Genomic DNA, 25467 nt, shown 5'->3' on the forward strand with positions numbered 1-25467 from the left:
TCTTGTTCAGTTCGTGATGTGCCAACTCAACACTGGGGTTATTGCAGGATTGCGTAGGTTGGGGAGATTGAAGATCAAGGTCTTGGAATAAAAATGCACAGAGGAAGCTAAGTGGATTTCTGAGTGTTATACTTTTCGTATCAGAGGTAAGCGAAAACTTATTATTGTTTCCTACCTGATATGCATCTTTATCAAGAAAACTAATTTTTGATTATTTTCTAATCTCACGATTTCATTTACTTCGACATTAGATTCACGAATCAGGAACTTGAGGTATTCGTATTTTGATTTGAGAAGATGATAATCTAAAAAAAAAAATAAAAAAAAAAATAAAAGCATTGTAATAACAAAAACAAAACATTTCCTCTGAAAAGGAAAAAGAAAAAAAAAAACTAACCTGTGGATTGAAAAGTGAAGGGGCGTCATGATTGATCTCCATCAAAGATTGCTGAGTGAAACTTCTCATCTTGGAGCAATAGGCAATGGTCAGCTCTTGTAATTCAGGACAATGCAACATATAATTCTTTCCCAAGAGGAAACTAGTGAAATGGGGCAAGCATTCCAACTCCATCGCATAGAGATTCATGAATGTAAACTTCTCCATTGCACTTCCCTGCCCTTCTTCCTCTGCGATTACTCCTTCCATCTGACCACACTCCTTTATTACCATTTGTTCAAGATTGGCAAGGCACTGAGCCATCGATGGAGCAAAAGCATGTCTTAAGTTGCTGCAATTATAAAGGCCCAAGTATTTTAGAGAATTGAAGCATAGCTCTCCTTGAAGATTTTTGTTCCATAGTCGCCTCAACTTTGGTAAATTGACCAAGTCCAATTCATGTAACCGAGGCAGCACCCGAGTGCTTTTAATAGTCTCCATTCCTTCCAGACTAAATATTTCTTCTAGTGACTCGCAATCACACACTTGTAATCCTTTCATTTTGCCCAAAACAGGCATCAATCTAGATGGAATAGCATTAACAAACGATGGACAATTATACACCACCAAATATTTTAAGTGCCAATATGAATTGATGGGAATAAGTTCGTTGTGCCATTTTCCAATCAGGTTTGAGACCTCAGACAGCCGGATAAACTTTACTCCAGCAATTATACCCTGTCAGAGACATCATTAAACATAAACTTCTAGTTAGCAAAAAGAAATTACTGTCTTGTTGATCAAAACCATCCAATTACATAGAATTTGATAAGTGATGCATACCATTTGTTCAAACATACTTTGGATGGTGGTGTTGAGGTTTTCCTTCCAAAACCACTCCACTTTTGATACTTGTACTCTCTCCAACTTTGGTGCTTCTATTGGTCCCTCAAAGAAGAACTTCATGTTAGGACATCTAGTAACAATGACATCTTCCAAGAGAAGAAACATCAAAGTGTATCCACATGAGCTGAAACATTTCAACCGTATCAATCCATCAAGCTCCATATACTTCAATTTTTGGAAGGCCACTACATGCCCCTCTTTACCTCCCTCCTCCGTGATGACTTCTATCAACATGTGACAATTACTTATCCTCAATTTTGTGAGTTCCACCAAATTTCCTATTATTGTCAGTGTGAACATATTTGATACATCACAATGTGACACATCTAGAGTCTTCAGATGTTGATTATATCTTGAAAATGGTAATACTACTTTTAGCTCATGACTTTGGCCTCCTACGGCTTTGACATTGATGCTCAGCTCTTCTAGATATAATTTGCATACAACTAGCTCTTCTAAGTTGGTCAAACTTTGAACAAAATGACATGCGGACATTGCAGATTCCTTTAAGATATGACAAAGCTCAAGAACTCTAAGCTTGCAGAAGAGTTCTTCATTAAGAAAATTCCCAAGCCATGTCTCCATCCATTTGGATGATTCCAATTTTAACTCTTGTAGATTTGAGAATGCACCCTGGCAAAATAGCCAAATCAAAATCCAGCTTAGTAAAAAGAGAATGTTTGTATCATGGTATAAGTGTAGCATTCCACGCATAATAAGTGCATTTTAAGTTATTGAGTCTCATGTGATTCAAAGGGAGAAAATGTGCCCTTATCAAATAAACATTATCGCCGATCTTCACATTTGACTTGTATTCATATGTGAACTTAAGTAATATCATAATACACTTTTGCCATGGTAAGATCACACCACATGCCATGTGTTTTCAATCTTTGTGGTACTTAAGAGAGAGCTAAACCATCAAATTAGCCCCTACTTTTTTTAAGGGGGATCAATGGGTATGCATTCGATTCATATTGACAAGAATGTTCAATCAATACTTGAAGAAGATATGACGTTTCAATGTTGTAAAATTTCTATGGAATTACAGAGAGCCATATAGTTTACATCTTCGTATAAAGAGCTACTTGTAGAGATGCTAGGCAGTGACCTTAATCATCACTTCAAATTTTCACCATCAAAGCAAAAAATAATAATAATCTTGGGTCGTACCTTTTCTATCAAGAAGAGAGGCTGTTTATCAAGTGGCATCTCAATCTTAGGGTGCGATGCAAGTATCTCCACTTTGTCACAGCCACGCACCTCCAAGGTCTTCAATGCTGGCCAATGTGGAGCATCTTTTCCGATGTAGATGCACTTCAACTCTGTTAGATGCTCAAGCTTGAGGGAGGCTAACTTTGGGAAAACAAACTTGGAAACTAGTCCGTCTTCCTTCTTAATGAGTTCCACAATGCCACATTCATCGATCTTCAATTCCTCAAGTTGGGTTAGATGTATTGCTACTGAGGTTGGAAATAGAAAAGTGAGACTCTCGCATTTGGAAACGGTAATGGAACGGAGACATTGGAATTTGACTTGATGGTGGAGTTCCTTATCCCATACACACTTTAGCTTTGGTAATTCATCTAACATCAACGTTTTTAATGGAAAAGGAGCAACAGGATGTCCATCTAGAGGATTCAGCAGCTGAAGTTTGAAAATAACTTCAAGCGAACCACATGATGTTACATCCATACTTTCCAAGCTCCTAAACCGTCCAAGAATGCTAGAGGGAACAATGTTCACTAGCTTATTGCATCCATGAATACCAACATATTTTAGTTTGTAGAAAGACTCCGCAGTAACTTGATTGTCCCATAATATCTCAATATTATTCATGTCACCGATGAATAATGTCTCCAAGTTAGGAAATGCAACCTGCGATATTCGCTCACGAAATTAGTGATTCTGACAAATTAAAAGTTCATAAAGTTTCATTACACATAGAAGAGCTTGCTTGAGGAAAAGTGTCAGCATTAGAAAATAAATTATGCAGAGATTGAGATTAAAAAGGCAACTAATCATCCATCAAAAGAGGTAATACCAAACTAGCTGCTCGCTCTAACCTTGAAATCAAATTATGAGTTTCTTGATAGCAAAAAAGAAAAATTGCAAGATGCAAGGAAACACATGAAAGAAGCAATAGTCCTAACAATCTTGATCTACCGATTGTGGATGTCTTATTACATGAACGCGTCCTCATATTGCAAGGTCATACCGAAGAATGGATAGACCACACAAAAAAATAAGATGAACAAAGCTTTTCTGTTTATGTTTTGACACATATTAGTCTCCCCATATTTTCAAGGACAGTTCAAAAGGCAATATGAAATATTCGAAAAAAAAAAAGGTGACGGTATTCCGTAATCGTGGTGGGCCTTAATTTTGGAATATTTGGTTGTGCGATAATTATGCTACTTCAATAAAGTTTACGGTTTTTTTTTTCAATAAAGTTTACGGTTGATTGGTCCATATTAGCAACTTTTTCACCACCCATTCTACCTTTCTTTCCATCAATGGCTTCCTGCCACGTCATGGAAAGTGCCGACCCCACCCCCCACCCTCACGTGAGTGACAATCCCGTGCACCCCATAGCACTCCAGAGTAGTCAATTAGCACCGTCGAAGCGCACTAGGGCCTGTGCGGCGCAACGGCTAAGAATGCGTCTGTGGCTCACGAGTTACCCTGATAGCCCCAGGAGTTGGCCCAAACGGGCGCGATCACATAGGCTTGAGGAGCAAGGGAACAAAACACCCCCGGGTTGCCTTAAATTCACAAACGTTAACGTCTTGACCACCCCAACTCAGTGTCCGCACAACAAACACCTCTCTCCCGGGGGCATTCAAAAAAAACCACCTCCTCCATAAAAATGGTCGAGCAATTAGCAAAAACTAAACTGGGCCTTTAGAGGTAGTTTGCCATTTAAGATAGAATCAAGGCTTTGAGGGTATGATTAATCTGAAAGCAAGAGCTCCCTTCCATTGGGAAAAAAAATTCTAAAAAAGAAAAGATCGAGTAAGTTTAAATGAAGTCAAGTAAGTGTAATTGTACATGCCCACAAGAACTATCGGTAATTTTATATATAAAAAATATAAAAAATGAAAGGGCTGACAATTTGTGATACAAATTAACATATTCATAAATGATTATTTGATAAATTCAAAATTGACACGAATTGATATGAACATAATATACGTAAATTTGTAGCAAAATCAACAAAAATATAGTGTTGTCCAACGAACATGAATTGCCAGCTAGTCGATTTTTTATTTTTATTTTGATAGAAAGTACTTATATTTAGTTATGTTTGGAATAAAGATGCTAACGTGGAAGCTTTAGAATGCTCAAAATACTTCTCTCAATAACCTATATGTCTACCCACCAAGCAAAAGCTGGGAGACTCCTTTGCATGATCCCTCTTTCTTTCTTTTTTGGTTTGAGGATCCCTCTTTCTTCAATTACTAGGTAATAAGCAGCATTCTCACTCGTTTGTATGGGCGTGGAATCTTTCATTTATGTAAATCGGAATATATTTTTAATACAAGTAATTAATTAAATTGTATCTCATTACATATGAACCTACCTTTTTGAAGAAAAAAGGCTAAATTCTTAACTCGTATTTTGTAAAACTGGGGATTTGATAAAACTTCCTAATTGCCGTTGTTATATGACATAGTGTGATTTTATATATAAAATACAACATTATTGTAATATTGCAAGAAAATTACAAAACTCATCAAAAGAAATATATAATAGAAAGAGTTACATTGTTAATTTGCAACAATAAAACTCATGAAAACCAGTGGCATTGAACAAGCAACCACCTATGAGAATGAGGAATTCTCGTTGGAAGCAAGATAAGTGGAAAGTACAAGAAAAGGAAAACGATCATATTGCAAATTAAAAGTTTTGGTGATTGTATTAGATATTTATATAGATTTTCCGGTGAAGTGGAAACAATAGCACATTTAGAAAATTAGCAAGGTGTCTTGCACATTGATAGTTCGCCAGAAAATTTCAGAATTTTTGTCAAAGTGCATAAATTATAAAGAAATGAAAATTTATTGCCTTAGATGATCAAATAAAAGTTCAATGACTATATTACAAAATCTTTTACTATACAATTACCCCATAATTTTGAGAGTTAACAATTGAGCTCATTGAAGAATAATTATCCAACTTTTGAATATATATAATGACTCTACTTTAAATTCTTCATTTTAATTTAAAATCAGAATTTGAGTAACTCTACTTTGACTTTTCTAGGATTTTATGGTGCGGTGATCATGCGGAACGCAATCAATTTTAGCCAAAGTGAGCTTTGGCGGTTCTGCTTTGTCTTTAATATAACTATTTATTCGTTAATTTTAATTATTTAGCTGGCTGGCATAACAATTATCTAGATGCATGTATCTTCTTTTATGATTTATTAATAATTTGATATGATTGATCCAACCTTTATAGGCGCGAATTAAAACTTGCCAATTATTTAAAGTGCCATGTGGCAACTTGAAATGCACAACATGTAAACTTCCATAGTGCTATATAACACATAAAATTGATGCCAAGAATTTAGCTCCTTCAGATTTTTGTTTTACTTAAGATTTTGACAGTGTTAATCATATACCTCTTGATTGAAGAGTGTTACACGATGTGATTGGATGTGATCCTCGCCTTGAGCTTCTAGTGAACCTGTCATCAATTTTTCATTAGATGAGAAGGATGTTATCTTTAGCATTGCAGAGATGAATTAATCCAAGAATAACTTCAAAAATGAAAACCAAAAATCAATCTTACACTTTCTAGGAGAGAAGCACATTAAATTTTCCAAACCAAAAATCGATAAGTTGGTTAACATTGGGAATACTAGAGTTTCTAATCTCAATCCTTCTTCCTCCATAATGATCGCCTCCATCTTCTTGCAATCGAATACGTTTAGTTCTCTCAATTGCACAAGAGATTGAACCATGGATGGAAAAAAAAGAAACCTTAGGTTGTTACAATCATACACCCGTAATATCTTCAAATTATGGAATTTCACAATTCCACAAGGATTCTTGTTCCATATGCACCTCAAGTCTGGTAAGTCCTCTATATAGATGATGTTTAGCTCAGAGAGAGTCTCAATATTTGCATTGGCGCCTAGTCCGTCAAGGCAAAAAATTTCTTGCACCGAAACGCAAGCTCTCACCCTTAAAGTGTGTAACTTGTGTAGTTTTACCAGTGACCTAGAGTTGATAACCTTTGAGAGAGATTTGCATGAAGACACCTCAAGAAATCGGAGATTGCTCAACCCCAATGGAGATTCATCGATCCATAAATTTTCTAGATTGAGAAGTCCATCCATTGTCAAGGACTCCAAGGATGGGATTGAAACCTAACGAATAAACTCATCAACAATAGCATTTACAATTACAAAGAGCAGCCAAGAAACTTGCATGCCAAAGCAAGTTATTACAAATGGTTGCAGAAGAAAATTTTTAAACTTTAGGATAATTTTTGCATTTACATATATCTATGATAAGAAAGCCTATTTACAATCTAGAAAGGTATCAAAAGACAACTAATAAACTTCATTTTTTATTTATGATATACTCATGGACGTTATTACAATTAGATTTTGTTTGCAATTTACTAGCAATACGGGAAATTCTGATCATCAAGAAATAGCAGTCATTCATTTTGCTAATGACTACGAAAATTAGTGATCCATATGGCAAAAGAAAGTACATTCAAGGTAAATTACTTGCTATAGATAAACTACACCCTCTTAGATTATGTTACTATTGTGACGATATATGACTCATTTTATCCAATGATTGCTAGAAAGTACTGTACTATCTCACAGTGGACATTACTACAATGAAAAAAAAATAAAGAAACTATAGAATGACTTATGAAAGATATAGGCAATTTACTTATGAAGGAAACAATCTCACTGCAATAATTGATCAACAAGGCGAGATCGCAATCATGAGAAGTAAATTATTATGCCATAAGACCTTAATGACTACCTACCTAAGGAAACATAGCTCTGGCAAAACAAAACAAAACAAAACAAAAACTTAGCAATTTCAAAAAGTAATTTACTACTTCACAGGGAAGGATTACTGCCATGCCATGAAAGTTTTGTTACTGCAGGCAATTTCCTTTCTATGCCTGGGCCACGCACCTAGCCCACTGGGGCTTATCCAAAACCAATTAATTAATGTATGAAATATTATAATTTATATAATAAGATCCAATAAAATATTATATTTTTATCTAATGGCATGACGAGTTTGTCTTTAATAGTTGTCCTACCTTCTATCCTTAATATTAACTATCTGGGCATGGATAGTCTAATGCAATCCTCAAGCCTACTGTCTTTGTTTTTTTTTAAAACCAAATTCTTGTTCACTCTCTTCATAGAATCAACCTCAGGAAAGTACGATTAAGGCTTGTGCTAGCGTTAAGCTTGTTGGTTGCACCAAGTTTGTGAGAGAAATAGATAGAGATAGAATTTGCGCCTGATCAGCTAGGGAGATGACCGAGCCCAAGGGTAGAATGAGTTGTGGCCGGTCATGGTGGTGGCGGATGAGCTTGGAGACTATGGCGGTAAGCAGATCTGGTTCTCAGCCTTCAGTGCGTGGTCAGTAGGAGCGAGAGAAGATGCAGGCCCTCCCGCCTTGCTGAACAAATTGCGGATGGAGAGAGAGAGAGAGATCCATGCATGTCTGTTGACACCTAAATTTTGACGATTTAGTTTATTTATTTATTACATAGGAAATTATGGGTTAATTTTATTAATTGCATAGCATATAGATTTATATTTGCATTTATTTTGTTATTTGCATTTTATCTATTGGACCGGTGGCGGATAAATTCGAATTAGATGGATCGAGCCACGAAGCGAGCGAGTTGGCCCAAGCCCGCGTTTTTTAATAATTAAAAATTATCTCATGGGAATATAATATTTTAAAATTTTTTCGAGATATGAATCTTTTTAGATAAGACAAATGGTTAAAAAATATTGCGATTTGGCCTTGAAAGATTTGGATTTAGGAAAAAATCTCATCTTAATCTTGAATCCTTATCGGTATGGGATGAATTTTATGAAAAAATATTGCGATATTGCGATTTATCTTTGTGAGATTTGGATTTCGAAAAATATTTATCATAATCCTAAATCTTTATCAATAGTGATCGGTTGGTGAAGATGTATCGCAGATGTAGATTTGAAGAGGAAATCGAAAGCTTATCTCTTATCCCTATAAAAGCAGCCGTGTACGATGACCTGGGGGGAGCTTCTTTGAAAAAAATTCAGAAAAAGGCAAAAGGGAAGCCGTCCGTGGAGGTGTGTTGAAAAAAGAAGGAAAAGTCAAAGGAAAATAGAAAAAGAGGGAAGGTGGCGTGAGAGAGACAGGTGAGAGAGAGAAAAGGAAAGTAGAGGGGAAAAGTACAAGCGGCAGAGGGACACTGTTCATCGTCTCCCTCGCCGCTCGCCCCTCTGTAACTTCCGTCCGCGAACACCGCCTCACCGCGCACGCCGACGCCGCCTGGAGCTCGAAGCCAGTCCCGTCAGCCGCAACCGCCGCGCCGCCCCGAGTCCCCGACGCCTGAGTCTTCCTCTGCCCGAGCCCACCGTGCCGCGCCAAGCTCTGCCCCTGCTCCGCCCGCGTCACTCCGCCCGTCCCCGGTGCCCAGCAGCCCGTCTCGCCTACAGCTCGCGCCTAGCCGTCTGCTGCTCGCGAATCTGTTCCCTCAACTGCGACGCCGAGCGACCCGCAGGAGCCCGCGCCACGATCCGCTTCTGTTCAGCCCCAACGACGACCCACGGCCTGCGACCCGTTTTTGCCTGCAGGTCACCGGAGTTCCCCGACGCCGCTCGGATCCGAATCCCCTGCTCGCAGCACCGCTCCAGATCTGGAGCCTGAGCCACCATACGCCCATCCGATGGCCCGACGTCCCCTGTAGCTCGCACCCTTCGACCCACCGAAGCTCTGCCGAGACCGAACTCGAACCAGATCCGAGCGCCCCCACACGTATGAGTGACATCTTTGCTGTCAGGCATCTCCGCTCCGATTGGTCGCACCAGCCTCGTCCGAAGCCCGACGTCGCCTCTGCTGGCCCCGCCTCCGCGTTGCTCAATCCGACCTGCCGCTGCTGCTCTGCCCGAAGTCAAACAGAACCGCGCTGCTCGCTTCCCCCGACGTCCAGACGCACCGGTGACTCACCTCGCCGGAACCCCGAACGCCGGCGACCCGAACCCGCTACCCGAAGATCAGCCGCACGAGCAAGCCGTGGGTGAAGAAAGCAAGAAAAACAAAAAAAAAAAAAGGAAAGGGAATTTAGGTAGTTTTATTTTCTTTTTCTATTTACTTTATTTTATTTATTTCTTTTAAGTTTAGGAGTGATCTTTACTTCATGGATTTTGTAGGCATTATCCACAGGGTCTTCCCTAAAATTATTGTAATTATTAATTTGATCTGTAAGATGTCGGATCATTTTTTTAATTATATTAACTTTTGGGGTTTGTTGATAGTGTTTTAAGTCTTTGAATCAATGTGATTATTAATTTGATCCTAAGAATTCGGATCGGACTTTTAGTTATTTTGAATTCATTGTCGTGATAATTAGGGTTATAATAATCGTTAATTTGACCCGTGAGACAATATGTTATTTTTTCGATTATTTTGATCCTTTATTTGATTGCATATCTTGATTGTTTAGATTTACTGTTTAGTTGATAATGGTTTGTTTTAGAGAATTACTAAAAAAATCTAAAAAAAATATATTTGAATTAGGATTCAGTTTGTTTTAGATTGTTATCTTGCATAGCTAGGATAGGGATCTTAGTTCGAAAAATATAAAAAAATGCATTAATTTAGGATTTTAGTTGCTTGTTTAATTACGTGGCAATTTTAAATTTTGAATTTTAAATAAAAAATAAAAGATAAAAAAATCATGCATATGTCATGTAGAATTAAGGCTTTCTCTGCACGTCATTGCATATTAGATCAATTACATGTTAGATTAAGATAATATCTTAGTTTAAATTAGGATTTAATGTGACTTAATCCTTAGTTTAAATTAAATTGAATTTTAATCTAGCTAGATTATTTTCGCATTTTTAAATAGAAATATCAAATGCACGTCATTTAGTTTTTATTAGGTTCATTTAATTAGAATTTCCTCATCATTATACTAAATCATTTAATAAATGTCGCATGACATATAGTTCGCGTGCTAAATTATATGCGGCATGACATCTTAGTTCAAATAATTTTGCATGTCATTGCATCGCATTGCATGTCATTAGAATTAGGTCATTTAGATTGCATTTAATTATTGCATTTCTTCATGTCATATAGTTTAGGTCATGCTGCCATGTCATATTAGATTATTAACATGCATTGCATAAGTCATGATTTTCATTAAATAAAATGAAAACAAAAATTGAAATTGCGTGTTAATTAGAAATCATATCTAGGGCTGCTGATGTGAATTCTGATTGAACAATGCAGATGCTTTCATTGCTCCTAGGTATGTTTTGCAATATTTAATTGTTTTCTTGAGTGTTAAATTGGTGGTATGCGCATTATGTATGATCACCTCATGTTAGGAAGTTAGTTTAAAATCAATTCAATTGCCAAACATTTTTGAAAATAAAAAGAATGGTACCGAAGGGCACTAGGATAGTCTAGTGTAACCAAGTCCCCTGTACTTTAGTCTCTGGTTCGTAGGAGTAAAAGTAATTCTCCCATTATTTTACTTAGGTGTCTAATCGACCTACCATAAACCGATTAGTGGCGACTCCTAAATAAAATCAATTTGCATGTTAAAAATTCAAACCTAAGTCGCGAATTGGTATGGGCTTGGGAGAGCCCGAGTTAAGTTTAGGCTTAACAATCCATTAGCCAAAACCTAGGTGGTTCACACCCGAAAAAATTGGTCGCGACAATGGGCGAGTCCACTGGGGAACTTAGTGGACTTAGGCCAATTTTTCTTTTTAAAAATATTTTTGTTTGGCAGCGAGGATCCCAGGTATGTCCCTAACATTCCTAAGGTGTTAAATGTTCTTGCAGATAGGAGGTATAAGGGGAGTAGTCTTTGCTAACTCCTGTCTTGCAGGTTGGAGTTAGGGATGAATGTTTAAATTAAAACTATAGAAGTGTTGTTTGCATTTAAACTGATGTGCATGCTTTATTGCTTTAGCACCACACTATTTGCACACACAACCTGCGGTCAGACCTGGGCTGCGATAGGACTTCTAGGATGGTGTTGAGAATGATACTTCCTCTAAAGCGAGATTGCTATGTAGAGGTTGACCTTCTCTTCCCCGAAATTTCTTTCATGGTGTCGAATGTGTTTGTCCATATCCGCGAGACTGCGTGATTATTGGACATTCCATTCGACTGAGCCGGAGTTAGGGGGACCTGACACGTTAATGCGAGACTGCAACGGTCAGATTATCCTCTTAGCTCCACCTTGCTAAGCCGTCTAGGTAGAAATCGAGCCTCACATTTCATGTGCATGTCTATGTGATTGCCATTAATTTCCCTTGGTGAAGTAAGTCTTCTATCTCTATACTATGCAATTTACTTACTTTGTCATGCTTTTGGTCCGCCCATAAAAATTCAGGATAATCATTTGATCTAATTCCTTTCATGACTAAAATGAGGAAATTGCCATGTAATTAATCATTTGGAAAATAAAAAATTGGAAATTTGTTTTCAATTTGTGTCTTGGCTCTTCCTAGTTCATGATTAGGAAATTTCGTCCTTACTCGGGGCATCCCATGTCTTTGTTTTCTTAATCCATTTTTAGGAAATCCTTTTCATGTGTGAACTTTTCTTGACTAAAATAGATTATTGTCATGGATTGGCTCTCTATTTACACCTCGTGCTTACATATTTCTGTTTATTTGGATTAGGTGATAACGGATCCTTCACGCTCTCCCATCATTACTCGATTAAGAGCTAGAATTGCTGATCAAGCTGAAATGCGTGATCGTGTCTCTACTGTGGAGACTCAACTCCAACAAGTGCTTGCCTCTATACAGCTTGTGACGGATCAACTCCAATTCCTCCAAGCAAATCCAATGGCCGCACCCGCTCTTCCTGAAGTAGTTATCCCGAAGCAAGCAAACAAGGTTCAAACGATTGACGATGACATGCCTGGGCTGGAAGATGACCCACCGTTGATCACCGTTGAAAAGGCTAAGCTTGATAACGTTCCTAAGACGGAGCAAGATGAACGCTTCACAAAGCTGGAAGAGAAGGTGAAGCAATTGCAAGGATCACAGAGCTCACTTCCGTTCGACTTGTCAGTGTATGAGAAAGTCAAGATGCCAAAGAAATTTAAGATGCCAGAGTTCGAGAAGTACGATGGTACTTCCTGCCCAAAAGCTCATTTGCAGATGTACCATGTACGCATGGCCCAATATGTCAAGAATGAGCCTCTCATGATTCAATCGTTCCATGCTAGTCTGACTGGGCCTGCACTGAATTGGTACATAATGAAGAATATAAACCTTCTCAACACCTGGATTGAAGTGACTGATGCGTTCCTAAAGCAATATAAGTTCAACATGGATATTGCACCTTCCCGAGAGGATCTTGAGCGGATGGAGAAGAAGAAAAGCGAGTCGTTCAAGGAGTATGCTGTGAGGTGGAGAAATCTGGCCGCTCAAGTCACTCCGGAGCCTGCTGACAAGGAGCTGATGAAGTTGTTCGTCAAGACCCTCCCATTTGAGTTTCGCAACCGAATGGCTAGCACGTACGTTGAGAACTTCAACCAACTTATCCCGGTGGGTGAACAGATTGAAGTTGGGCTAAGAGATGGATGGTTCAATGAACCAACCAATCAAGGCAAAAGGTTCACCATCAAGAAAGACAAAGAACCAAGCACGGAAGTCAATGTCACATATGCACAATCTAGCAAGCCTCCAGTTGTTCATGTCCCTAAGAATCAACAAGGGGAAGGCCGACCGTCTGCCCCTCGGCAATTTGTTAAGAGGCAATTCACTCCTCTTCTTGGTCCTCTGTCCCAGGTCTTGAAGGTTCTTCAAAAGAAGGAGTTGCTGTCTTATGAGCCAAAGCGACCCAATGCTGAAAAATTTTCCAACTACGATCCCTCCAAGAAATGCGAGTATCATATGGGGGAAGTAGGACATTCGACTGATGAATGCTTGACTTTGAAACATAAGGTCCAAAACTTACTGGACACCAAGGCGTTTGCCTTCAGTACCGCTCAACCGAATGTCAAAAAGAATCCTCTACCTGAGCATGAGGATAGGGTGAATGCCATTGATGAAGGACCTTTGGAAGAAATGGGCCCTGGCCCACAAGAGTAACTTATTACTTTTGCACATTCCCCTGCGCGGGAATTTTTGTCGCTTTCTAGGAATTTTATTGCTTTTTAGGAGTTATTATCACTACTAGCGATTGTTTTTCACTTTCTTTTTAGGACTTGAATTCGCATTTTCCATTCAATAAATGTAATTGATTGATGAATATCAATGAAATTACAATTTTATTTCCAATTTTTGAGGACATGATGGAGTATACCAAACCAGTCCAATGACGATATCCAACCATGAAAAAGGAAAATATCATCCGCGGATAAATCCTGAGGGCTGGACTCTTTCATGCTTCTTCCCAAATTTTTTTTTCAAAAACAAAAGCATTTCACTGCTAATAAAAAAAACATTTTTCCCAAAACTTGTAACAGATTAAACCTGTTTGTTTATCTAACTCATTTGCTTCTTGTCTCAGTGCATAATTCCATAACTTGTTATGACAAGAGACATCTGAGAATAGCGTATCAAGTTTCAATGAGCATAAACCTGACTTGTGATCAACAGGTTTAAAGCGCACTTGCAATGAAAAAAGATTTGGGGCAAGTAAAAGAGAGCCATCATTCTTCGGGGGAAGATCTTGGGGGCAAGTTTGTTCCAAATTACAGCCTATATGTGGTAAGGAATGTACTTTTATGAGGTGCCGTCCTAGCATAAATGGGTAATCATGAGTTTTCTACTCCAATTAATTCTGATGCTTTCAAGAAGTATTACCCATGACAGAATTTGTCATGTCATGTTTTGAATTGCAAACATTTTATGATGAATAAATTGCCTCATTGAGTTGCAAATTCAATTGTCTAAACTTGTTGCAAATATTGCATGTTTTCCTTGATGAATCATGTGAGATAGATTGAATGTGTCAAATGGCATACTTTGGAATGACGAAAGGCAAGCCTTATTCCGTACACTATTTCATACACTCGACCCCCAAGTGAGTTGTGTGAAAAATTCCATGCCCACAAGGAAAATGGTGATCTCGCAAAGGGTACATCAACCAAGGTGATGAGAGGCGCTTCTTTTGCTACCAAAAACACTACAGGTAAATCCATTGTTCAGCCCTTTGAGCCCACACACAGAAAAGCTTCTAAAGTTATCCCTGTCAAGGATCATCCCATACTAGGACAAAGTTTGAAGTGAAATGGTAGGAATTTTCTTACTCACACTTGCATCAATCTTCGAGTATTGTTTTCGCAGTGTAGCTTGTACGATAATTTGAAGTGCCTTAGAATGACGAAGAGCAGTTCTTTCTCTATCCACACACTATTATCCATTGCATAGCCCATTTGAGCCTATGAATTTGTTTCATATTAAGCCTAGTTGGTGATTATCCCCCACATTGGGGCAATGAAAGAAACCACAAGTAGCATGATTTACAATGCTGATAAAAATGAAGACTTTGTCCAAAAAAAAAAAAAGTGCAAAAAATGGGGCATGAAAAAGCAGTGTGCCTGGTAAAAGCAAGGCCAATGCCCAAAGAAAAAAATCAAACACTTGATGAAGTGGGCCATATCCCCAACAAAGTGGTACTGAAAAAAAAAGGGGCTCAAATATTGAGATGTTGCAATCGGTAGAGTTCTGATGTGAAGGAAATCTTCGACGATGAGGAGGAAAATTGTTGGAGATGTCAAGATGATTACCAACTTTGACCCCTTAAACACTTTTTGAGCCTAATCATCTTTTTGTTTCTCAACCCGTTAATACGTCCCTTACAAAGTCTCTTCAGATTAGGGCACTTGAATTAACGTAGAAGTTCATATGTTTGAAAGCATCGCTTGAAGAAGTGCGAGTAAGATAATTTCTGCTTTATTTCGTATGTCTCTTGACTTGTAAACCTCTAGACAATTGTGAAATGTCATTTTTCAATAGCCTCGGCTCAAAGAGTCTCTTTGCTAAGCCATTGACCAAGCCCGCATTACGGTCCCTGTTAAAGACCTCTCAGATTGGTAAGTTCGTACCACTTGCGAGATTACTCGGACCCTTGTTCGGCATGATGATGGTGAGATGAGGTGACTGTCAAAATCCTGCATCAAAGGTCAGGATAAAACAACCCATTTTAATGAGAATGAGTGAAAAGTCCTTTCAGACCAAGAGGTCCCCCATTTGGCACATCCATGACACTCATGTGTTCAGATTGAAACATTTTTTGTGAAATCTTTCCCAATGGAAATTAGGTGATGCAAGCTTGATATAAATCATAGTGCATGAACCTCCCTTAAATTAATGCATATTTGTGATCACAAATGCATATTGCTTCTCCTATGACCATGTTTTGCAAGAGACATTTCCCCAGGAACAGAGATGATACCAGGTAAGTATATCTCAATCCATACCTTAAATACTTGTCATTGTACAGGTATTTCCCTTTCAAATGCACCGACACTCGACTCGACGAAGTTGTCCCCTAGAAGTTTTCCTCAGATTCAGGCGATCGAAGAGAAGTTCGAGTCCTGGTCGAATAATCAATGTTGCAATGCTAGGCGACCGTAGAAAGGTACGAGTCCTGGATATGTAACACCAACTACTTTGGATCACTCTACCCTCCTTGAAGGTAAGATATTCTAGGTAAGTTTCTTTACTATTTTCCAAAAATTAGACATCTCAGTTTGGATCTGGATGTCTCCATTCTTTTCATTGAACATTTCACTCTGTATGTGAATGTTCTTCGATCTTTCTCGTTATATCTTAGTCTGGATCTAGGTATTTCGAGTTTTAAAAAAATCATGACATCTCTGTCTGGACCCGGATGTCTTGATTCTTTTCATTGAACATTTCACTCTGGATGTGAATGTTCTCCGATCTTTCTCGTTATACCTTAGTCTGGATCTAGGTATTTCGAGCTTCCAAAATCATGACATCTCTGTCTGTACCCGGATGTCTTGATTATTTTCGTTAGAGCATTTCACTCTGGATGTGAATGTTCTTCGATTTTCCTCGTTATACCTTAGTCTGGATCTAGGTATTTCGAGTCTCAAACTCTTGACATCTCAGCATGGGCCCGGATGTCTTGATTATTTTCATTCAAACATTTCACTCTGGATGTGAATGTTTTCAATTATTCTCGTATACCTAGTCTGGATCTAGGTATTTCGATTTCCAAAATTTCGACATCTCAATTTGGATCTGGATGTCCTGATTATTTTCGTCTAAACATTTCACTCTGGATGTGAATGTTTTTTCAACCGTTCTTGTTATACTTAGTCTGGATCTAGGTATTTCGAGCTTCTAAAATCGTGACATCTCTGTCTGAACCTGGATGTCTTGATTATTTTCATTCAAACATTTCACTGGATGTGAATGTTTGTCAATCTTTCTCATTATACCTTAGTCTAGATTTAGGTATTTTGAGATTTTCAAAAAATCTTGACATCTCAGTCTGGATCTAGATGTCTCAATTTTTTTTTTTTCGTTGAACATTTCACTTTGGATGTGAATGTTCTTACCTATTACGCTTTTCAAGGAACCTGAGTGAGAGTTTGGTACTTGTGGAGTAAATAGAGATTTATCATGTACCTCAAAATACTTTACCGCACTAATTGGTAAGTAATTGTAGGTACGTTCTTTCCTTTGACATCATGCATTTGCATTAGCATTTCCATGCATCATATAAATTGCATTAAAAATGGAATTCATTTTCCGACAAAAAAAATCATTCAAAGTGCATTTGCATGGTCAAAATTTAGATCTCAATTTGTCTTTGAAGGCAACCTCTTCGAGCTCACATTCAAAGAGGGGCAGCTGTTGACACCTAAATTTTGACGATTTAGTTTATTTATTTATTACATAGGAAATTATGGGTTAATTTTATTAATTGCATAGCATATAGATTTATATTTGCATTTATTTTGTTATTTGCATTTTATCTATTGGACCGGTGGCGGATGAATTCGAATTAGATGGATCAGGCCCACGAAGCGAGCAGGTTGGCCCAAGCCCGCGTTTTTAATAATTAAAAATTATCTCATGGGAATATAATATTTTAAAATTTTTCCGAGATATGAATCTTTTTTAGATAAGACAAATGGTTAAAAAAATATTGCGATTTGGCCTTGAAAGATTTGGATTTAGGAAAAATCTCATCTTAATCTTGAATCCTTATCGGTATGGGATGAATTTTATGAAAAATATTGCGATATTGCGATTTATCTTTGCGAGATTTGGATTTCGAGAAAATATTTATCATAATCCTAAATCTTTATCAATAGTGATCGGTTGGTGAAGATGTATCGCGGATGTAGATTTGAAGAGGAAATCGAAAGCTTATCTCTTACCCCTATAAAAGCAAACGTGTACGATGACTGGGGAGCTTCTTTGAAAAAAATTCAGAAAAAGGCAAAAGGGAAGCCGTCTGTGGAGGTGTGTTGAAAAAAGAAGGAAAAGTCAAAGGAAAAGAGGAAAAGAGGGAAAGTGGCGTGAGAGAGACAGGTGAGAGAGAGAAAAGGAAAGTAGAGGGGAAAAGTACAAGCGGCGGAGGGACACTTTGTTCATCGTCTCCCTCGCCGCTCGCCCCTCGTAACTTCCGTCCGCGAACACCGCCTCACCGCGCACGCCGACGCCGCCCGGAGCTCAAAGCCGGTCCCGTCGGCCGCAACCGCCGCGCCGCCCCGAGTCCCCGACGCCCGAGTCTTCCTCCCCGAGCCCACCGTGCCGCGCCAAGCTCCGCCCCCTGCTCCGCCCGCGTCCTCCGCCCGTCCCCGGTGCCCGGCAGCCCGTCTCGCCTACGGCTCGCGCCTAGCCGTCTGCTTTCGCGAATCTGTTCCCTCAAGCTGCGACGCCGAGCGACCCGCGGGAGCCCGCGCCACGATCCGCTTCATTCAGCCCCAACGACGACCCACGGCTGCGACCCGTTTTTGCCTGCAGTCACCGGAGTTCCCGACGCCGCTCGGATCCGAATCCCCGCTCGCAGCACCGCTCAGATCTGGAGCTCGAGCCACCATACGCCCATCCGATGGCCCGACGTCCCACGTAGCTCGCACCCTTCGACCCACCGAAGCTCGCGAGACCGAACTCGAACCGATCCGAGCGCCCCACACGTATGAGTGACATCTTTGCTGTCGGGCATCTCCGCTCCGATCGGTCGCACCAGCCTCGTCCGAAGCCCGACGTCGCCTCTCGCTGGCCCCGCCTCCGCGTTGCTCAATCCGACACCGCCGCGCCGCTGCTCGCCCGAAGTCAAACGAACCGCGCTGCCGCTTCCCCCGACGCCCGTCGCACCGGTGACTCACCTCGCCGGAACCCCGAACGCCGGCGACCCGAACCCGCTACCCGAAGATCAGCCCGCACGAGCAAGCCGTGGGTGAAGAAAGCAAGAAAAACAAAAAAAAAAAAAAAAGGAAAGGGAATTTAGGTAGTTTTATTTTCTTTTTCTATTTACTTTATTTTATTTATTTCTTTTAAGTTTAGGAGTGATCTTTACTTCATGGATTTTGTAGGCATTATCCACAGGTCTTCCCTAAAATTATTGTAATTATTAATTTGATCCGTAAGATGTCGGATCATTTTTTAATTATATTAACTTTTGGGGTTTGTTGATAGTGTTTTAAGTGCTGAATCAATGTGATTATTAATTTGATCCGTAAGAATTGGGATCAGATTTTTAGTTATTTTGAATTCATTGTCGTGATAATTAGGATTATAATAATCGTTAATTTGACCTGTGAGACAACAGGTTATTTTTTCGATTATTTTGATCCTTTATTTGATTGCATATCTTGATTGTTTAGATTTACTGTTTAGTTGATAATGGTTTGTTTTAGAGAATTACTAAAAATCTAAAAAAAAATATTTAAATTAGGATTCAGTTTGTTTTAGATTGTTATCTTGCATAGCTAGGATAGGGATCTTAGTTCGAAAAATATAAAAATGCATTAATTTAGGATTTTAGTTGCTTGTTTAATTACGTGGCAATTTTAAATTTTGAATTTTAAATAAAAATAAAAGATAAAAAAATCATGCATATGTCATGTAGAATTAAGGCTTTCTCTGCACGTCATTGCATATTAGATCAATTACATGTTAGATTAAGATAATATCTTAGTTTAAATTAGATTTAATGTGACTTAATCCTTAGTTTAAATTAAATTGAATTTTAATCTAGCTAGATTATTTTCGCATTTTTAAATAGAAATATCAAATGCACGTCATTTAGTTTTTATTAGGTTCATTTAATTAGAATTTCCTCATCATTATACTAAATCATTTAATAAATGTCGCATGACATATAGTTCGCGTGCTAAATTATATGCGGCATGACATCTTAGTTCAAATAATTTTGCATGTCATTGCATCGCATTGCATGTCATTAGAATTAGGTCATTTAGATTGCATTTAATTATTGCATTTCTTCATGTCATATAGTTTAGGTCATGCTGCCATGTCATATTAGATTATTAACATGCATTGCATATGTCATGATTTTCATTAAATAAAATGAAAACAAAAATTGAAATTGCGTGTTAATTAGAAATCATATCTAGGGCTGCTGATGTGAATTTGATTGAACAATGCAGATGCTTTCATTGCTCCTAGGTACGTTTTGCAATATTTAATTGTTTTCTTGAGTGTTAAATTGGTGGTATGCGCACATGTATGATCACCTCACATGTTAGGAAGTTAGTTTAAAATCAATTCAATTGCCAAACATTTTTGAAAATAAAAAGAATGGTACCGAAAGGGCACTAGGATAGTCTAGTGTAACCAAGTCCCCGTACCCTTAGTCTCTGGTTCGTAGGAGTAAAGTAATTCTCTCATTATTTTACTTAGGTGTCTAATCGACCTACCATAAACTGATTAGTGGCGACTCCTAAATAAAATCAATTTGCATGTTAAAAATTCAAACCTAAGTCGCGAATTGGTATGGGCTTGGGAGAGCCCGAGTTAAGTTTAGGCTTAACAATCCATTAGCCAAAACCTAGGTGGTTCACACCCGAAAAAAAATTGGTCGCGACAATGTCGTTGACACTGGGTGCATAGTAGGCCGCAAACATCCATACTCAAACTTCCCTTTTATACTTCGTCAATCTACAGTGGCAACTTAAATTTCCTTGAATCTTTATTACGTAATTATAATAGGCCAATCATGTTTAGTCAACTAAAAGACTAAGCAATTTTTGTTAAACAAAACAGCCGTGCGTTTTCCTCAATTGGGCCACTGCTTATCCATAGTTTGCTTCTCTTACTAACAATAACCAATTTAATCAACTATACATAAACGGCCTCAATTTCAATTAAATGCCATTAATTTTTGTTGTGATGATCTAAATGATCAACTTCATATTCATAAATTCTCAATTACAGAGTGCTCGAGACAATTTTCTGAGTCGGATGATAAAGGCTTATTATACAAAATCATTAATTTATATTTATTATTAATGTTACAGTCTACTGTATCTCAATTGCCATTTCATACCCTTGAGACTCAACTACACCTTAGAATTATGCTTCGAACCAAGTATTTACTTGAAAATCATTTCATTTTAATCTTTCACCAATTAAGACCATGATTAGCACATAAAGTTGTTTAGAATTGAGAAAAAAAAACTTAATTATGAGAATTAATTCAAAAGATTGAGCCCAAATTTTGAGTAAACAAAGCGGGAAAATGACAATGATTTCTCACCACTTAACATCGAATTCGTGCTCGTTCAAAAAAAAAAACATAGAATTCGTGAGTTATTTTTCAGTTAATAATGATAAACAAGGTTCCACTCTATTAGGGACCATATCTACATACATTTCCTTGATTTAGGTCAAAATTATACTTAACTTCATGAAAAATAAAATGCTATCATCTCTATCGATGATCTTAGAACTCCTCTCTCAACAAGCCACTCATTATTAATTGCTTTCTCCTCTCTTTCTCCATAATTTCACGATTTAATTTTAACACTCTTATATTTTTCCTCATTCTTGAATAATGCTACTCTACATCAATATAACATTCATTTACCTATAAAAGCACATAAAATTTACGTGGAAATTACCCGACCCACTTATGAACTTTGAGGGGGACACACCTTTACTCCTAAACAAAAGAAAAATGGTGAAAAAAGCGCAATGATCCTAGCAGAGATTAAGACAAAAAATACTAATAATATGGTTGACTTCCTGAAAGGAGCTAAAAATCTTGTAGGCTTTCCAATATATCCCAAGGATATAAAACAATCTTAGGAAAGGTTCATTATTTAGTCAGCTATCCTAAAAGGACCATTGGATGATAAAATCACATTGCCATGCTTAATACGCCATAATTTATATAACAATATTTCGTGTAGTTTTTTCCTAAAAGTCGCTCACTAATGTCCACAACTACAAGATGTTAGCACAGGTTGAAGATTTACGTTTGTTATTCCAAAAGTGCTTACAAATATATCTTTTATACAAATTCTTGCACGCATGAACATGCCTGAACTTGTGTACTTTTATACTAATAGGACCTATGAAATGATAGTGCTTATTGAAACACATGATATGGAAAAGACATCCATCAATTAGATTAGCATGGTTCCTACTATTTAAAAATTCAATCCCCTTGCCCATTCTTCTTATTGATTTTTACCTGAGTCGCCTAGACATTATATTTTATAAATAATAACAAAGTTAGATAACTAAATTCAGCGAATCCATTTTACAAGATTATGAAATGACGTCACTATGGAATTATTCTAATGCCAAAATTCCCATCAATGTTGCTCTATAAAACCCTATTATGTAGGTATACTTGCAGCATGTAAGTTGAAAATAACTCAGATCCTATCACAAACCAAATTTACATGGATTTAATTCTATTATTAGTTGGACTTCTGCATAATGAAGAGAAATAGAAAATTGCTTTATCTAATTACAAGAAGGCATAATTGGATAAGTTAATTAGGAAGAAACTGAACTGAAAATAATAAAAACTGAATAAGGATTAAAATCTAAATTACATACAATTAGCCAAATAGCAAAATATTAATGATAGTTTTCTTTGGATAAAAAGTTACCGTTTGCCCGTTGAAAAATGCAACTTGAGTGCCAACTTGATCTTTTGATGTACTGCTTGAAGGAGCCTTCCCAACAGTGAAAAAGTTCTTGATATTTGGCAAGTCACGCAATTCCAATTCATGCAAATTACACATCTCAATTTTGCCACATTCATCAACTTCTACAATCTCCTGCATTAAGTGGCACTTGACAGCTCGGATCTCTTCAAGCTGTGGAAGTTCTCTCAATAATGAAAAAGGAAACAAAACTTTCATCTTGTTGCAACTTTCGACTTGTACTACTTTTAATGCACCGAAAGACTCGTAGGAAATATGGTTGTTGCATATCTTCTCCAAGTTAATGAGATTCTTGAGAAGTAACGACTCCAACGTCTTAAAATTTGTATGGGATGGCGATTGGAGAACGTAATGGATGGAGGGACTATTCTCGACGTGCAGATGCTTTAATTTTGAAAAGCCTTCTTGGGACAACTCGCAAACACTTTGCTCAGTTCCGTTTAACCCCTCTAAAAATAGATCGTCAATTTTTCCTAAGAAAGTCTGTATGCATACTTTCTGAAGAATATCGCTTATTGGATAGAACGTAAGCTGCAATGTGCTCGATCCTTTGTGACTTGGCCAGCACCACACATCACCTATCTGGATTTTGTACTTGGTTAATTTCTCGACATTTAGATCCTCTGGGAGCACACTCAGATTGCGAATGGACAAATGCAAAGTGCAAAGATTCTTTAAGTTATTCAACTCAATAAGCCTGGCATTAGTTTGTGGAGTTTGCTCCATGGCATTCCATTGATCAAAGCTATTCTCCATATACAACTCCTCCAATTTCATCAAGCTTCCAAGCACACCCGGTTCAATTATCTCAAGTCGTGAGCAATGGTTTAAGTCTAACAACCTCAGCTCTACCAATTGTTCAATTTCTTTGGGCAATCGTTGAATTTTGGAGTTTGCAAAGCTAAGAATACGCAGCCCTTTTAGCTTGCCAATCATGGCCACATCCTCTAACGAACAGCCATCAAGACACAGTGTACATAAGTTCTCCAAGAACTGAAACGGCGAAGGTGAACGAGTGAGACATACCTGAGAAAGATGTAAGACCATGAGTTTTCTCATAGAGTTGAAATATGAATCCGGGACCTTAAAGGATTCATTGTTTGTGAACAACAAGAAGATTCGCATTTCCGGGCAATTTAACTCTTCAGGAAGCTCCTTCATGTTGACATAGGGAAAGCACACCGCTGTACAAGTTTTGAGTTTGTCTTGCAACAACTTTGTCCCCGACTTATCATTATCTTTCAACACGAGAAGAGGCTCATCTCTTGAAGCGATCGAGGAAACAAATCCATGAACCAAGTCATGTATCTTGAAACCATCGGCATCTTCATCATCTTTTAACAAAAGAGAGGAGGCTTTCAGGGTTCGGACAAGTGAGCTCAACCTATCTCTAACTTCCTCCATGTTGCTATTTTCTCGAAATAACCTAGAACCCGTGCTGTACCTCACCAAGTTTTCAAGAGAGGGCTTAGAGACACCATAAACAACACAAAGTCGTAATAATGACTTCACCTCCTTGCCATCCTCCCCTTTGAAACGATTATAACTCATCTGCAACATCTCATTTATTCTCTCACTAATTCCTTTGTTTGTAGACATCTCAATTTGTCTCAAAACGTCCTTCCATTCACAAAAATCGCGTCTTTAAAAATATTTGCCATTGCAATAATTAGGAAAGGCAAACCTGTACATTTGTGGAGTGCTTCATCCACCAAGGATTTGAATGGGTCATCATGAACTTTATCCCCGACCGTCCTCTCAAACAATCTTTTTGCTTCTTCCTTCTTCAGCGCATCAAGATGGAAGTCCCTGCCGCAGCCCATTTCCCTTCGCAAAACATCTTGAAATCTTGATGTCAATAACAACTTGCATCCTATGACTTTGTTGTCATGTCCGCAAGGAATGCCCACTAATTTCAGGTCAAGCCCTATCCACAGGTTGTCCAGTATTATGAGGACCTTCTTTTTCGCCCTCTTCTCATCTTCCAACCTCGTCCGCAGACGTTGCGCTCGTGAATTGACATACTCTACATCCTTTATGTCCAGGTCCAGCGCATGCGCAATCTCTCCTTGAATCCTCTTTATGTCTTGATTTTCTGACACGTCGGCCTTAGCAACCCAATCAAACGACTTCTCTTTCCTTATTCTCCTTTCGACGTCAGTCAATAGGGTGGACTTGCCGACCCCGCCCATACCGTAAATCCCTACCACGCTATTGCCGTTATCAGCAAGAGCGGCCATGATCTCCTGCATGACCAATTCTCTGGATTTGAAGATATCGTCATCCTTAAGCTTAATTGACGTCGAGGCAAAAGAAGCAGAGGTCATCACGATGGTCGACTGAACGACAGCCGGAGTCGAAGTAGTAACATTCCCTGGAGCAGGATCACTGGAGGAGACATCCTTGATTAGGCTGTGTTCTTGACCGAGTCGCTGAATGCCCTCAATCTTGTCCCTGGCTAACCTGCTGAACTGATAGCGGCAACTGGGTTCGGGAAGATTCCCATAGCAGCAAGTCTTGGTTGCCTTTTCGAAGTGGTCCAGCAAGTCTCGCGCCTCATTCAAGGCCTTCTCAGCATTTTCCTGCCACCGCGTGACATAACTGTAGACATTCCGACTATTGTTTCTGGCCATTTCCACGGCATTTTGGACCATCTCAGCCTTGTATGCCAGCTTCCCGACTTCTTTCTGAAGATCTTGGGCGTAGCTCTTGGAGGACGTAACGTATCCGAATTGACGCTTGATGGGAACAACTACACCCTTGAAGGCATCCCATGCAATAGAGATGACAGAATCAATTGACAT

The 25467-nt window shown here is 38.5% G+C and overlaps 1 protein-coding gene across 1 annotated transcript; it reads right to left on the reverse strand.

Annotated features, from left to right (window-relative positions):
* Positions 1 to 260: 260 nt before the first annotated feature.
* On the reverse strand, positions 261 to 25467 carry LOC120286428. Its single transcript, XM_039317544.1, has 8 exons — positions 24376 to 25467; positions 22607 to 24283; positions 6080 to 6659; positions 5910 to 5974; positions 2456 to 3160; positions 1220 to 1915; positions 398 to 1114; positions 261 to 305 (listed from the first exon to the last, which is right to left on the reverse strand). Exons 1-8 carry the CDS (start codon positions 25465 to 25467, stop codon positions 261 to 263), a joined length of 5577 nt encoding a protein of 1858 aa, XP_039173478.1.

Source organism: Eucalyptus grandis, chromosome 7 (genome assembly GCF_016545825.1).
Source record: "Eucalyptus grandis isolate ANBG69807.140 chromosome 7, ASM1654582v1, whole genome shotgun sequence".
NCBI classification, from domain to species: Eukaryota; Viridiplantae; Streptophyta; class Magnoliopsida; order Myrtales; family Myrtaceae; genus Eucalyptus; species Eucalyptus grandis.

Coding starts and splice junctions, on each gene's coding strand:
- LOC120286428 (XM_039317544.1), bottom strand. CDS start 25,467: ATGTCAATTGATTCTGTCATCTCTATTGCATGGGATGCCTTCAAGGGT. Junction 3,161..5,909: donor TAACACTCTTCAATCAAGAG/GTATATGATTAA, acceptor CGAATATCGCAG/GTTGCATTTCCTAACTTGGA. Junction 306..397: donor CTTCACTTTTCAATCCACAG/GTTAGTTTTTTT, acceptor TTTTTTTTTTAG/ATTATCATCTTCTCAAATCA.